The sequence below is a fragment of the Lissotriton vulgaris genome, chromosome 6, assembly GCF_964263255.1.
Source record: "Lissotriton vulgaris chromosome 6, aLisVul1.2, whole genome shotgun sequence".
Taxonomy (NCBI): Eukaryota; Metazoa; Chordata; class Amphibia; order Caudata; family Salamandridae; genus Lissotriton; species Lissotriton vulgaris.
Genome location: NC_141694.1, coordinates 604,871,242 through 604,887,719, shown reverse-complemented (window position 1 = coordinate 604,887,719; position 16,478 = coordinate 604,871,242). Strand labels below are relative to the sequence as shown.

General features: G+C 44.6%; 1 protein-coding gene across 1 annotated transcript in view; it reads right to left on the bottom strand.

The window, feature by feature from the left end:
- The window catches only part of FBXL4 (F-box and leucine rich repeat protein 4), a 267,402-nt gene that overhangs the window by 181,274 nt on the left and 69,650 nt on the right, over positions 1–16,478 (bottom strand). The window contains exon 3 of the mRNA XM_086926627.1: positions 15,774–16,373. Within this exon, the coding sequence (XP_086782753.1) occupies positions 15,774–16,285 (512 nt within the window). The 5' untranslated portion in view covers positions 16,286–16,373. The remainder of the gene's footprint in view (positions 1–15,773; positions 16,374–16,478) is intronic.

Below are 16,478 nucleotides of genomic sequence, written 5' to 3'. Positions count from 1 at the left end.
CTCATTACAGGCCACAGGTTCCATCCCCTATTCATCCAATACACAGAATATAGGTTTCATGCTTGGCCCACTTGTCTCCAACTCACTACATGTTCTATGCCCCTAGGGGTGAGTAATGCTGCTGTGGTTCTAGAGCATGTAGCATAAAAGACACTGGTGGCAGACTTACTAGCCAGGAGAAAAGAGACAGATAGTTAATGCAGTGAGTTCACAGAGTGGAAATATGTGGGACCAGAGCTGGAGATGCGAGGGCTACAGTGATGAAGTATTGAACAAGAATGCAAGGAAGTGTTCAAAGAGGATGCTGGGAAGAGAGGTGGTCAGGTTTGTAGAACAGGAGTTAAGGTGCTAAGCAGGGAGTTGAGGTTCTTCGATTTCTGACTTCGTCCAGTATTTAGCCGCCATTTTGTGTCTCGTCGCCATTTTGTGTTGCCCTCACTCAGGCAGCACGGCGAACTGAGTGTTTCTGCTGCTACGTGACTCTTCTGTTAACCCGTTGCATGCTTGTGACAGTACCGCTCCGTCACAAGCCACGGGTGGGCTGTGCTTGTGACGGAACGGTTCTGTGACAGCCCGCTCGCCGCGCCTGCGCGGCGCGAATTCCACGCCTGCGCTGACTTATTAATGGGCGGGCGGGTTTGTGACGGAACCGTTCCGTCACAAGCACAGCTAACCCGCGAGCCGTGACGGAGCGGTTCCGTCACAGGCACAGGACCGCCGCGCAACCGCCACCCCCCCCCCCTTAGCGCTGCAGCGGAATAGCCGCCGCAGCGAAGGGGTTAAAGAGTAACTCCCTGCCCTTGTTTACGAAACCGATGTCAGGGTCTGGCCGAGTTCGTTAATCCATGTCTGGGTTGATTGATCCCTGTCTCGACTGACTATTTGCCTTCTCCTATTCTTTCCTTACATTATCTTATCCGACTGGCCTTCGCTATTCCCTCCTTGTATTCTCTTGTTACACAACTATCCTTTGAGACACACAAATATGTCCTGCCACCTGCAAATTGGATTGTCGGTACTAGCACTGATTAATTTGTTGGGAGGTGTAACACACGGGGTCTGAGAGAGGGGCGTATTTGAGACACCTGATAGCTTGTTTTCCAACTTTTCTTCTTGGTTCATTTTGTATGTGTAGGGAGTAAATTTTGTAAATATGTTTGTTATAAAAGACTGTGCGCCACAGATTGAAGTGGCAGTCTCCTCAGAACCTACCTTGTGTGTAACTTCTGGGATAACTGTGCTTGGCTGCAGCTAATAAACCTGGCTTTCTACGCTCAACAGAGTGTCTCGAGTCTCTGTTCAACAAGGCAGGTGAACTCGGGGATTTAAGGCGTGCCCTGCGCCGCCAGGTCTTTAAGGCCCGGTTCTCCAGAGTGAGCGGCAGAAGGAAAGAGGAATGTGATGAGAAGGGACTATAGCCACTAGCAACTGAAAGATACAAGACAAACACGAGGCATCTGTAAGATTATGGATTCACTTTTCTTAGCAGGTAGGCAGGGGTAGGTTTATTCCGGACAGAAAGAGCAATTTGGTTTAACCCCCAATATTCTGGTTTATAGAAGCATCTTTTACCACTGATGTCGGTAGGCCAACACCCTGGGAGGTTCAGGATATCAGAAAAAACAGGAAACACAACAAAAGGGGGCCTCAGAAACGAAACCCAATAACCTACATATATTTAAGGCAAAGAACCTCAAAATCCAGACACAGTCAATACTCGCTGTGTAACAGACACACTCTGAACTTGATTAATTGTGGGCGAAAGTACCAAAAATGCAAACTGAAATTGAAAATGTGAAAAACCCTGCATATTTAGTGTACTTTCACTGTAAATTGCAGATCCTAGCACATGACTATAATATAATACAATGCACAATTTTGCCATTTTTTGCAGCTTTAATTATGGTTGATTTAATCAGCATGCGCTATTTTGAAATCAATTCAAGTGTCCTGGGGTGCCTCCTGATAGACTTGTTGCTAGCCGAATAGTCCCACTTAAGCGCAGAAGCTGCTGGCTTCCTGTTTGACCCAGTTGTTAATTTAAAATGTGTATCCCCTTCCAATGGATTAAACGTTTAACCATGGTACTCTCATCCTCAGGGGAGCTACTGGTGCTATTCTCTGAGACTGCAGAGCTTGAAACTGCCACATCATCTTCAGGTCCAGAAGCCTGAAACATCAGATAACGAAAATAACCTATCCCCACAATCAAGAGAATCAACAGGTACCTTAAGCCCTCCTGTGGTTTATAGTTAAATTTTCGTGAGCCAGGATTATAATTCCTGTCTGAGCCTCTGTCGAGCTGAGCAATATATATATATATAGAGGGAACAGTACGACTGATTAGCCAAGCCAGGGACTGCATATAAATATGAGTTTTACCTCTCCCTCAGAGCCAGAGACCTAACCTAACTAAAGTGGTGGTAATTACGGGGGCGGGGCTGAGCTGACTAGGGGCTTAGTGCAGTCAGGATTAGAAGTGATAGTAATAACATGAGGGGCTGTCACAACAGAATACACACTGACCTGAGATATGCATGTAGAGGAGGGAGGATAGAGTGACTCACTTTGCAGCGTACCCGCTTTAGTTCGGACTTGTGTGCTGCTTGCTGATCCTCCAGTGTGCATCCCCTGGATGTTATCAGTGAATGTAACCACCGCTCCGGGCTGACCCGTAGATTGATCATTTTGCCGGTTGCAAAAGTCGTTGGGGAGAGGTGCGCTTTCAACACCAGCACCAGCTGTAGTCAGTAGTTGGTGCTGGCCACCACTCATAGTAAAGAAATCCTCAACGGAAGTTCAAGCCAGACTGATTAGTGCTACTCAGTTACCCCGGATTCTTCGCTTCATGCCGCCTGTGACGGTCTCTGCCTTTCCCGCAGCCGCGCTGAAAAGGGGTGGGGGGAGATGTTTTGCTGATGATTTGTCCTGTGAGAGCAGAGGCAGGGGCGCCACCCCCGCTATGCCGTTGCATGCTGCATCTCCAATTTTCTTATGCCGGGTCCCCTGACCCTGGCCGATGCCCTCATGTTCTCCTCACTTGTGAGGAGCATCAAATAGCAGAGACCCTCCTCCACCCGCTCCTGGGTTTTACGTGACCACTTTCGGCGGGATTGAAGAGAGTGGCTCCTTCGTCATATGAAAACTTCGGAAGTGCCGATAATCGGCATTTGAGCTGCCGGACCTGCCAATCCCGCCAGTAACACAGACTCTGCCATTTAACTCACACAGCCAATCACTCGCTAGAGCTCAATCATGGGCTTATAGCCAGGCAGAGACATCAAAGGGTTCTCTGGCTTACTGCTAACATTTTTGATAGGCTGCCAGCCCCAGAGTGCTTACATATCATTTATTATTTACGTGATTTAATGTCTACTTGTCCGTCGGACAAAATAGACGGTAAATTTTCTTGCCCGACATAAAAATCAACATGGTTCGGGCGTTGGGCGATATGATTCCTCCACCCCTGGAACACGCCAAAAGATGCCAAGTTTAACAGGAAGCAAGTATGCAACAGGGTACGAATTCCATGACAAGGAACAGAGGCTATTATTATGCTTTCTCAAATCTATACTACCCATCAGCAGCAAAGAAATGACAATAACATATCTTCCACTACAGCTTCCAGGAGTACTGTAGTAAGCACAAACAAAATATCCCATCAGACCTCCCACAGTCTTTCTGCATAAAATAAGTATCCCAATTGCCATTTATAATTAGACCTGATGGTTAAACTGCCCAACACCACCAAAAGGTAGTTCAAAAACATTTGCACATTAGTTTGCTTTTTTCTGGTTTTGACACATCAGATACAGCCTCATATTTTTACAGGCTTGCAATAAATATGCGTGCAAACACCAAGTTGATATATTCTGCTTCTTTTCTTTCCCAGCTGTCAGTACAGTGGTATGACTTTTAGATAGACACAATAGATACAAAATCTGTGTTGGGGACAAAAGATTGGCAGGTTCAGGGGACTGAGGCCTTGTTTAGAGTATGGAAAGATCTAAAGTTGGGGGGGCCTAAGGGAGTTTAGAGACCATGCAGTGACACATTCCCTAAGTAGTATATAGAACACAAAAGTGTCAGCGGGTCTAAACATAGGAATGTGGTAAACCACAAAGCCAACTCCACTTGTCCAGCTGCACATCACTGTGAGGCTCACTAGAGAGTCAATTGAATTAGACTGGGTGACAATGTGTAGAAGGAATCACTGTACATTACAAAGGATCATCACTCAGCAGGGTCAATAAAAGCAATACATGAGAAACAGAGGACAGCTGAGGACGCAGTTCCAGAGATCTACAGTAGTTCAAAGGCCTAGTTTTTATTTTTTGGACAATTTTCTTCCCTACCTTTGCCCTTTTGTTGCCTCAGGCCAGGCAGAACCTGGACCCTCACTCAAGAGGATGTGCAAAGGGGGAGAAGTGGTTAGTCAAGAGGGTGTGTTGGTGTCATTAGCCACTGCTGTCTTTTGCTACTTTACAACAGGGGAGAGACCTGCTTTCGGTGTAATGTACTTGGTGTGTATGAAAGTACACATCATTTAGAATACCCTCTCTTCAGTTTAAATTATTGCATAGTTTCTTACCAGCAGGACCATGGTGGTGCAGAGCACACACCTGAGGAGAGGGACCCTCCTTAAGATTCTCATGATGGGGAGTCAGATAAGTGACTCACTTCTAGCTCACAGTTTCAAATGAGTCACAGTTGCTTCCCTGGATGACATGGTACAACTGGCGGCTTTAGAGGCCTTTGTGCTCATTAAGGAGATACTCCATTGGCTGGTATGATGTGTGCCATGCCCGAAGAGCCATCTTGGAATGGAGCCCAGGAAGAATAAAGCAGAAAAGCTTTCTGAGGAATTGGGCATAGAAGGGAAATGGGTTGGCACAAGAAGAGACAGGACAATTAGGGATCATTGAGAGAGTAGCTGCAGCACCAGCTGAAGATGGCCTGAGACCATAAAACAGTAATAAGAGGGAGAGCCAAAAACAGGGACTTCTTAGGAAGACAATACCGTTGACAGATTGTGTGCAGTCTTGTGTTATGTCATTTTATATTCATTTAATAAAGTGCAACTAATCACACCCGAAGGTGTATCTCGGCACTTAACTTCCACATGAATCACATCTTGTAATTTAGAACAGCCATGTTTTTAACAGTCTTCTAAACTGAGCAAAATCCAAACAACAGCAAAGGTGGCCTGGAAGCTGATTCCATGTCGTTGGAGCACTGTAGGGAAAGACTCTGCCCCCACATCTTGAGATGCGGGGGCTGGACAGCAGCACCTTATCACTGGATCCCAATGTGTGAGATGGACAGTAGTAGCTAATTTGTCTCTAAGATACAAACAAGACCTGCCAAATAAGGCTTTATGAGCAAATCAACAAATCTTAAAGACAATGTGCCTGACCGGAAGCCAGTGAATGGAACGGAGGTAGGGGCAGAAGAAGAACCTGCCGGGAGATTACAGACTAACCGGGCAGCCATATTTTGCACCATCTGCAATTTGGCCAAGAGGGTTTCATTGGCTGCCATCAGCATAGCATTGTTATAGTGTAAACGGCTGATTATCAGAGCTTGGATCAGCATTTTCCTGGCGGAGAAATTAAGCCAGGGGAAAACTTTCCTCAGGTGCCGCACGTAGCAAACATGAATAGGAGTTTAGATATTCGTACAGGCACATGGAAGGGCTGCACCCAGTCTCCTCTCCTTTTTAGGTCTCGCCTAGCGACTAAGCGCATGCGCTGCTCGCTTGGCGAGGTCTATTGTTGTCGATTTTCTGGAGAAGGTTCGCAGGACATGTGCACTCGCTGGGAAGACAGGCGATGTGCACGCGTACAGCTTGCGTCGTTTAAGCACAACGTGCGCATACTCCCTCTCATCTCTTTTCTCCTTAACTTGCAGGGCTTCATCTCCCAGGCCTGGCGCCCTGCACAGGACGAGATCTGTGGAAGGAGGGGCCGGGCTTGAAGTCCGGGGCTCCGTCCTGTCAGCCATCCCTCCTCCCTTTTGGGATTCCAGTCCAGGTTTCCGCCCAAGTGCCCCGGTGAGGAGACTCCAGTGCTGCCGTCCCTGTCTCTGGACTCGTGAGCAGCGGCTCTGGCTGGTTCAGGATTGCACCACTGCTCTGCAGGTGAGCTGCTCGCCTCCGCTTTTCCTGGTTATTCATTCTCTCGCACCTCTCAGTGCGGCGTGCTTCTCACGCGCTGCTTCCCCGTGAGCTGAACATACAGTGGGATCATGTGCCCGCTCCTCAGAAGAGGTGCCCGCTCCCCTTGTTTGTGGGTCTCCTCCTAGAAAGGTCTAACTAGGTATTTGGATTTTTAAATAATGAGGCGTTGTGAATTTTCCCTTGCCAGACTGGATGATTGTTTTGGAGAGGTGCCATAGAAAAACGGTCTTTAGTTTTTTAATCACGCTCATGAGATTAGGTTCAATTCTCTAAATGAGGGTGCATAAACAGTCTCTAGCCCCGACATCAATTTACTGTCAGCATTTTAAATTCTCATAGTGGTTTATTTGATCATGAAAAATTGTTTTTTCCTTCGCCAGCCCACTGACTAGTCTGACTTCTGTTAAAGTCAGCCAGGACAGTGGATAAGAGAAGGATGCAAAACTTTACAGTTGTTTGCTTTCATACTCGTAGCTGGAGTGTTCCTCTCATATAGGGCGAGTTAGCCTGTGTGCCTCACAGTGTTCACTGTAGTTCCTCGTGTGCTGTGCTCCATCATGGCATGCTTCTCGTTTCTATATTTCCAAGTACCATAGTCTTGCCTTGAACCCATCCTGTTTCAGCCATTTACTCCCAAACTGAGGTTGAGTCTGTAGACATTTTTAGTTTCTAGGTCCACTTGGCTTTCTCCTCCATCAAGGAATAATGATGACACAACCTTAGGTCATGCACAAATTCGTATGTACAGTACTTATTTTCGGAATACTTGTGTAAACACAATACATTAGGTGCCAGGAGTGTCCATTCCCTTAATTCCGTGTCAGTTCCTCCTCAGTGACATTCTCTTTTCTTGCTCAACAGATACATATAAAAAACATTTAAAAAACCTGGCTCACAATTCACCTAGCTGATATTATTGAAGCAGCCGAAACCCTGTACTTCCCTGTATTTACAAAGCCTTCTAATTTGTCCAGCATTCTTTTATCCTGCAACGGAACAAGAGACAAACACAACCTTCGTTCCCTTCAGCACCCCCTCCCAGCTCCTGCGCAAAATGTAGGTCTGTGTTTGTGTACCCACCCTACCTCTCTAACCATTGGACGGCATGTCTCGACTCCAGACTCTCATACCAACCGCCTTACTCTAGGGACTGACTCCTCCTGACAGGAAACTTTAAACGTGCAGTCCTCGTTTTCATCCAATCAGATCTCACTGCATCTGAATGCTTTCACTCGGAGCACACGAGGCTTTCTTCCTGTGCTTTGTAGGCCCAAAGGCAGATCTGTTTTCTAGGCACTGCACTGCCACAGCAGTGTTAGTGAAGCTCCCTCTTTGCTACCACTGAGACACATCTTACAGCAACGAGCAACATGCAGAGCACTTGTATATTAGAACAAACCTACTCAGTTTTCCTCACTCGAGGGCACTTTTGAGATTGCTGAAGCATGATGATTTACTGAGCTAGGAAAGCAAAGAAACACCCTTTAAAGTGCTATAGAAACTATAATGCCAATAGTTCATCCACATTGCCCTAAATATTCGGTACTGATTTATTTGTTTTAAAATGAATCCTCCATGAAAGGAGATTCTGACGATATTTTGTTAGTGCCATATATGAGATTCTTTAGTGCAATGTATATATTCCTTTTTTCGATTTTGTGGCCTTACGTTCTTACCCAGGAGTTTGCATGGTTAGCTAGCACATTTGTTTTTGTTTTTAATCATTACATTCCTAGACGAGCTTAGGGCTTTTTGCTGTGTGTGTTGTGGCTGAAATGCTTCACCTACTTCTTAAAAGGTCTTTAAAGGTCACATTTCTTGAACCAGATTGGTAGAAAAATGCAGAAGGTAGTTGCAGTCAAACTTCTATATGCTTGGGCTGATCTGCATTAGTGCATTAGTGCACGTGCCTAAGAGTAGTGGATTTTCCCAAGATTACTCAAACTTGCAAGGCTTGGATATTTCTTCTTCTTAATCAGTGTTCTTGTGGATCGCAACATGAATGTACATTGAATATGCACAGCAATAGCATGTGTCTGTGTGCGATTGCGGTGTGTGATGGACATGAAAGTGCACCTTTTCAGGAGAAGCTTCTGGTGTTTTCAATGTAGTTCTTCTGGAAGAATGAGCAACACCCACCATCTCCCCCACCCGACAGAATCCTGATTTTTCTCTTGTGACCTTAACATTAGTGTGGTGCCGGTCTCAACAAATTCAGGAGTGCAAACTGACTGCCATCCCCTCATAATTTCCCACTCATCTGACGGGCAGGTGCCATTGACAAACAAATCTCTACTCACTAGTTGAGAGTGTAGCGTGAATACCACTCCCACACTATCCCCTCTTAAGAGTATGGCAGCAGGAGGAGTGCCACTTCCTACACCATACACCACTCAGATAGGTATAGGAGGGGTGAGTTTATTCTCACAGCTTTTACTCATTAGCAGGTATATAAAGCGGGTTTTACAGCCATACTGTACCCCATTCAGCAGTGAGTGCCTCTCCCAAACCATTGTTAGCTCGGCAACGGCCCCAGTGCTACTTCTTCACAGCCCACCCCTAAACCCCTTCCCGGAACGCAAGAGAGGCTCAGACATTATTATATGAAAGTAGAATACATTGAAGGTGCTGGGCACTGATGACACACCTCTAGTTTTTGCCTTCTCGATACCCTAGAGGAATTTTGAAAGTTTATAGAATTCGTGCATCCATGATAAAATAGGGAGGCTAAGGGTTTTCTTGCTTGGGATTGTCGAGTTCAGGTCTATTTTGCCATGTTTCCAGGGCAGATGACTGGCACCCATTGTCCTTGCCCTTTTATTGTTAGGAGGCCCTCCTGGGCGGATGCAACACTATGCTAATCAGTGGACAAGCAGTGTTATAAAGTGACTGTGGTTAAAGTGCAGATCTAGTAAGTTGTGTTACTAGGGCATGGCAATGGCCTCGCCTCACTTTGGCTGTGCTTCCCCTTGCTGGCTAGAAGTCAGATATTTCATCTATGAGCTGATGGCAGTTCAATCTGATTTTATCGCAATCCTTCCTCCTGTAGCGGGAATTCCGTTCTCCTACAGAACTGTGCATAGAGACCTGGAACCTCGGTGAATTAAGATGGCCCAAAACTCACCTCAGTACTCAAAATCCCCTTACCGAGCTAGCTACAGTGTCTCATTGGTCATACCAAACTCCCAATGCTTAGACAGAGCAGAACATGAACTTAGAGTACCTCAGGAATCGTGGAACACATGAACACTCTTTCGTTATATAATCATCACAAACCAGAACGTGGAGTAAAAGAGGACACGTGCATGTTTGAAATATTTATTTACTAATGCAAGGTTCTCAAACGCAGTATCTTGTATAATACTAGCAAACATATTATAAGCAACAAAGTTATCAGCATAGTTATCAGTCCATAAAAGGCGAATGGTGAGAGCATGCTAATATGCTGAAATGAATAGAAATTAACAATGTCTAATTCACACTCTCCCTATTTAGCATAGTATTTTATATCTATGAAGGACTCATTTGGGTTTTAGCAGGGCGAGCCCATACCTTAAAATCTCAGTGGCAGGAGGATCACATCACCTTCCACCAGCTCTCTGCATGCGAAGCGCATCAAGTGTGTTTTTGTGCGTTCAGCACAACAATATAAAACTCGCCTAGAGCCAGATTTTGGCAGCAGCATGTGTGTTATGGCTATAGGGGTGCGAAGATCAGACCTTACCACAACACTGGGTTAAGTTTTCCGTGTAGCCTTCAGCACTCGCTGTGCAGACAGAGTGCAGAACAAAACTGATATCAGAGCAATAACATATTATTTCTCTAGTAAATCACGAAGCTCTTTTGGGTTGAAAGCTAAAACAACAATTATGTGTCGTGTGCAAAAGTGAAGCAAGAATGAAAACGGCGTGCAAACATTTAATAAACTCATGCTAACTTAACAGTATTTAGAAAAGAAGTAGCTATATGACACTCCTAAGGGAATGTCAGTATCTATGTTCAAACCACAGTGGATGGATTGACAGCAAGAAGAACAAGCACTTGCAATGCAATAGGTCTCGCATTTACGTGAGTTTAAGCTATTGGCATTGTAAATGAGAATGCATTTTATTTAAGTTTTAAAAACTAGAATAAAAATAAAAGGCATTGTTATTTGCAATGTGAGTAGCTCAAACTCTTGTAAATGCGAGACCTATTGCATTGCAAATACTTGTTGATATTTATATTGAGCTGTTTGCCCAGCTACTTAGAAGGGACGCTCAAGTAATTCCTTTCTGTTTCCCGCATTATAGCAACAAGATCACATTATATGCAGACGATCTGATTATTTATACATCCAACACTATTTGGATTATTTCTAGAGTGGAAAGTTGGTGGAGAAGTTTGGGGCCTTATCGGGTTAGTGAACAACTGGCAGCGAAATATGGGGATATAATGCTGGTCATACCCTTCAAGTATCGGAAAACAACTTCTTGAAACGCTTATTATGTGTTCCATGGGGTACATCCAACTTAGTGGTCCATGAGGAGTTGAGGGTCCCTTATGTAAATGATGTACTCTCTTTGCGACCCCTGACCTGTTGGTTAAAAAGTTGGTTGAATAGAGACCTCCCTCTCATTCACCTGATTATAAGAGATTGCATGGCCCTTGATAACTCAGAAAAGGGGGTGGTGATGAACAGAGTGTCTGAATTAAGCAGACCACTCTTACCCAGTCCAAAGATCAGGGCTTGATCCATCACCGTTATTTATCTCACTGCCCCATCCCAGCTCAGAACCTGGCTATATGCAAATCAGTCTGTCCCTGGCCCAGTGCATCATGGGAACAGGGCAGACTAAACTACCAAGCCAATTCTTCACCAGAAAGGAGACAAGCTACCGGGGACCGGTTTCTGGCATTTCAGCCGTCTTCGGCCCGGCTTGCTTGAATCCTGATGGAGCAGTGAGAAAGGGACTCATGTCTGAGTATACCCTGCCACACCTATAGTGGCCAAAAATGATTCAGAAAAGGGGGTGGTGATGAACAGAGTGTCTGAATTAAGCAGACCACTCTTACCCAGTCCAAAGATCAGGGCTTGATCCATCACCGTTATTTATCTCACTGCCCCATCCCAGCTCAGAACCTGGCTATATGCAAATCAGTCTGTCCCTGGCCCAGTGCATCATGGGAACAGGGCAGACTAAACTACCAAGCCAATTCTTCACCAGAAAGGAGACAAGCTACCGGGGACCGGTTTCTGGCATTTCAGCCGTCTTCGGCCCGGCTTGCTTGAATCCTGATGGAGCAGTGAGAAAGGGACTCATGTCTGAGTATACCCTGCCACACCTATAGTGGCCAAAAATGATTCAGAAAAGGGGGTGGTGATGAACAGAGTGTCTGAATTAAGCAGACCACTCTTACCCAGTCCAAAGATCAGGGCTTGATCCATCACCGTTATTTATCTCACTGCCCCATCCCAGCTCAGAACCTGGCTATATGCAAATCAGTCTGTCCCTGGCCCAGTGCATCATGGGAACAGGGCAGACTAAACTACCAAGCCAATTCTTCACCAGAAAGGAGACAAGCTACCGGGGACCGGTTTCTGGCATTTCAGCCGTCTTCGGCCCGGCTTGCTTGAATCCTGATGGAGCAGTGAGAAAGGGACTCATGTCTGAGTATACCCTGCCACACCTATAGTGGCCAAAAATGATTCAGAAAAGGGGGTGGTGATGAACAGAGTGTCTGAATTAAGCAGACCACTCTTACCCAGTCCAAAGATCAGGGCTTGATCCATCACCGTTATTTATCTCACTGCCCCATCCCAGCTCAGAACCTGGCTATATGCAAATCAGTCTGTCCCTGGCCCAGTGCATCATGGGAACAGGGCAGACTAAACTACCAAGCCAATTCTTCACCAGAAAGGAGACAAGCTACCGGGGACCGGTTTCTGGCATTTCAGCCGTCTTCGGCCCGGCTTGCTTGAATCCTGATGGAGCAGTGAGAAAGGGACTCATGTCTGAGTATACCCTGCCACACCTATAGTGGCCAAAAATGATTCAGAAAAGGGGGTGGTGATGAACAGAGTGTCTGAATTAAGCAGACCACTCTTACCCAGTCCAAAGATCAGGGCTTGATCCATCACCGTTATTTATCTCACTGCCCCATCCCAGCTCAGAACCTGGCTATATGCAAATCAGTCTGTCCCTGGCCCAGTGCATCATGGGAACAGGGCAGACTAAACTACCAAGCCAATTCTTCACCAGAAAGGAGACAAGCTACCGGGGACCGGTTTCTGGCATTTCAGCCGTCTTCGGCCCGGCTTGCTTGAATCCTGATGGAGCAGTGAGAAAGGGACTCATGTCTGAGTATACCCTGCCACACCTATAGTGGCCAAAAATGATTCAGAAAAGGGGGTGGTGATGAACAGAGTGTCTGAATTAAGCAGACCACTCTTACCCAGTCCAAAGATCAGGGCTTGATCCATCACCGTTATTTATCTCACTGCCCCATCCCAGCTCAGAACCTGGCTATATGCAAATCAGTCTGTCCCTGGCCCAGTGCATCATGGGAACAGGGCAGACTAAACTACCAAGCCAATTCTTCACCAGAAAGGAGACAAGCTACCGGGGACCGGTTTCTGGCATTTCAGCCGTCTTCGGCCCGGCTTCTTGAAACGCTTATTATGTGTTCCATGGGGTACATCCAACTTAGTGGTCCATGAGGAGTTGAGGGTCCCTTATGTAAATGATGTACTCTCTTTGCGACCCCTGACCTGTTGGTTAAAAAGTTGGTTGAATAGAGACCTCCCTCTCATTCACCTGATTATAAGAGATTGCATGGCCCTTGATAACTCGGCTCGCGTTCTGTGGCTGAGTTATGTGAATAAAAACTTTGGAAGGCTAGGTCGGGGGGACCTATTTAGCAATCCCGAATGCATTACTAAGAGGGATTTGGAGGTAATCAAGGTAGCCTTTTTGTCAGAAAGGAACATGGAAAGGGAAGCCAAGGAGGTACAGAAATCTATCGTGCGGACATACATAATGATTAAAACAACCCCTAGGGAAGAGCTATACCTCATGGGGTCTTTGTCCACACAAGAAAATGTTTTATTAACCAGGTTTCGGCTGAACCTTTTTCACCTTCTGCTTGCCAGACCCAAATGTTTTACTAGAGGTAAAGTGGCAGCTCGCTGCGGCTGCGACGGACATTCTCCACAGAATATGCTGCATTTTATGTTTATGTCAATTTTATGATTTCCCTCGTAAACGCTATTTGGTTCCTATTTTAAAAAGAATGAATTTTAGACAGGTTCGTCCTGCATTGGTGTATTGGCAACTACTGAAAGAGGACTGTTTATTTTTTATAGTGGGTTTTTTAAAAGCTATTGTCAACTCTAGGAACTACATGGATCAGTAAAGAGTGTTTTCCTCAGGTTCTCTCTTTTTATCTATTTATTAATTATTATTGCTGTTTTGGTTGTCATCTTAACACAAGCACTGTCATTTAAATTGTTTTTATGTTGTGCAACTTTCATGATTTGAACTACAAACCGAATAAAGTTTTCTTGAATTGAATTGAACTCCAAGTCAGAGGTGATGTGCTGGAATGTAGCAGATTGGACAGCGGCGGCATGAGATCAAGTAGATGGGCATTATTCCAGTCAATCCCCTGGGGGTAATTCCACTGCATAATCTAGGGATGGTAGTGAAGGACGTGGACGTATTACTAGCTAGAAGGAAGAATATGCCATTAACCTATGGGTGAGTGTATTTGATAAAAGCTTTGATCTTTGGCAAGTTGATATATCTTCTCAATTGTATCCGCTCACATTCCCACAATTGGCTTTAGACAAGATTCAGGGGAAAATAACAGGCTTTATATGGGCCTAGGTTAGTGCGGAAAAAGTTGTGATGCAGGCTTGTGAAGGAGGGCCTAGACCTGCCAGGCCTGAATCTGTATTGTATGACCCTTCAGTTTAAAAACTGCAGGATACTTCTGGGTACTTTGGACACTTCAGGCGGGGGGGGGGGGGCTTTTTCCAGGTGGGATAGTATGTTCATATCGGAACTGACAGAACGAGTGGTCCTATGATTACACTGAGGTGCCGCTATCAGTGACGGGTCATTCAACTCAGTCGGTGCGTCCCTTGGCCAATGCAAATGCGACAAGCTGAAGGCCAGAAAATAATCATGTGATAGCCTGAGTTTGCAGAAGCTATGGTGATATGAGGAGGGGAAAAAACTGAAGTATTCTGCAACTATTACCACGTTACTCCACAGACTTATTTGTAAATAATTAAATGTTAAAATTTGAAAATACACTGTAGTACATAACATTTGTGAAATATAGTGTAGTACAGTATTTCTATTTTTTTTAACATTATCAATTTTTTTAAACTTTATTTCAAGTACTTCAGTACACCATATATCTTTTTTTAAAAATATACAGAAACGTATAATTAATTTTCCATTCTTTGGTGGCACACATCCAGTCTGACTGGTACCTGCAATTCATTTTCTAATTGTATCAGTCTCAAGCAAGCAACATTAAACGAAAAGGCATAAGCGAGAGAAATAAAACATTACGTGAAACCCTTTACTCAGAATTTACAGAAGATTGCGTTTCTGTACTAAAAATTTCGCCTAGGCCTATCCAAAACTAGCCAATTTAGAAATCCTTCCTCCTCAATGACAAACCTTCTTTCCCACCTTTAAATCAGACTTACAGCAACTCATGAAAGCTTTTTGTGATGTATACATACACAGCAACCGGACATACCGACTGATAACACAGTGTCTCTTCAAAACTTGCCCTTTCAGTTTACAAAATGAACAAGTCATAATACAGTGAAATATCCCAATTTTTATGGATTCTGCCATCGCTTGAGGATAAATAAGGGTTACAACGCCTTCCAAACATGAATTCACGGACCTGATCTAAAGTGGAGAATCGAAGAATATAATGTTTTGGTAATGCTAGTTAAAGATAGCACATTTTGCGCCATGGAAAATGACATCCGGTGATACAATGTGAAGAAAGAGTAAAGTTCATAGGTAGGGATGAAAGCATTTTACACTATTGACATTTGGTCAATGACACAAGTAGTGTCCAAATAATTGTTAGAATTGTGTTAAAAGGTTGATAAGAATTATTAGATATGCCAAAAACAAAAAGCACAGATTTCTTGCCCCCACCCATTCTCTTTTGCAAAGCCTGATCTTTAGCTTAACCAACACTGCTCTCATATCACTTCTTACCTACCTTCCTTCTAGTTGCCTTTCTACTTTTTGCTGCACATGCATAATGAACTTAGCATATTTCTGCCCAAACATCTACTCCTTTCAGAAGATAGCACACGCCGTCAATAGACAGCCTAATACTTACTGTAAAATTCGCAATCATTCACGAATCATTCCTGCAGATTTAATTATAACTATATGAATCAAAGCCCTATTTATACAGTCTTTCAATTTGTATTTATCTTAATGCAGAGTTTGATTCTATTTAGTACCTGCTCCTAATCCAAACTTTCCAATATTCACACATGTTTCAAACATGTTTCTACGAGCAACGCAAATGAAGCAATTTTAATAATGAGATTAAAGTGTAAGCTTACCTTAAATCAGCTGGAGTGCTGTGGGAGTATGGATTTGCCGAGCAAGCAAGAATCTTCACTATTGCACCAGGGTGATAAGTTTCTAAAACGTGAATCGCTGTGGGATAAACTGGCTGTTCGAAGACAAGTTCTACATACTCCTGGCTGTAAAAATCCAGTGGTGTCCGGTTGAAAGGCAGTGGAGCACTAGAGCACTTCTCCCACCAAGAGCCATAGGTTCGAAAGACAGCAGTCTGTGTGAAGTCGCCAGAACTTGGATAAACACTGGGAGTCCATGCCAAATTCCACATGGTGTAGGACATGCTGTTTTCACTCCCATAGTGAGAGCTAAAATCAACCACCTCTTTGGCATACTGAACTATTTCCGCTGGCATGGACAGTGTTCGGTTGTTAGTTTCAATAGCTCTACGGCTGTTCAACATCTCTCCCCTGGTAGCTGTCCGCGCCCGACGCCGAAGGCACATATAATAAAACATGCTCAGAACTGTAAGCATGGGGAACATAGGAGACATCTAGATCTGAGTCACGATGAAGTAACAAGCTTTTGTTCTCTTTGTATGGCGCAGCAAAGTCTCACGGGATGCTGGGAGAAAACAACATCTAAGTAGAGCAGAAAACAAAATGTTAGCAGTCAAAACGATAAATAATGCTATGGGCAACACTATACATTTTTTGCTAAGTACTTTGAGTATGACTTTACCCATA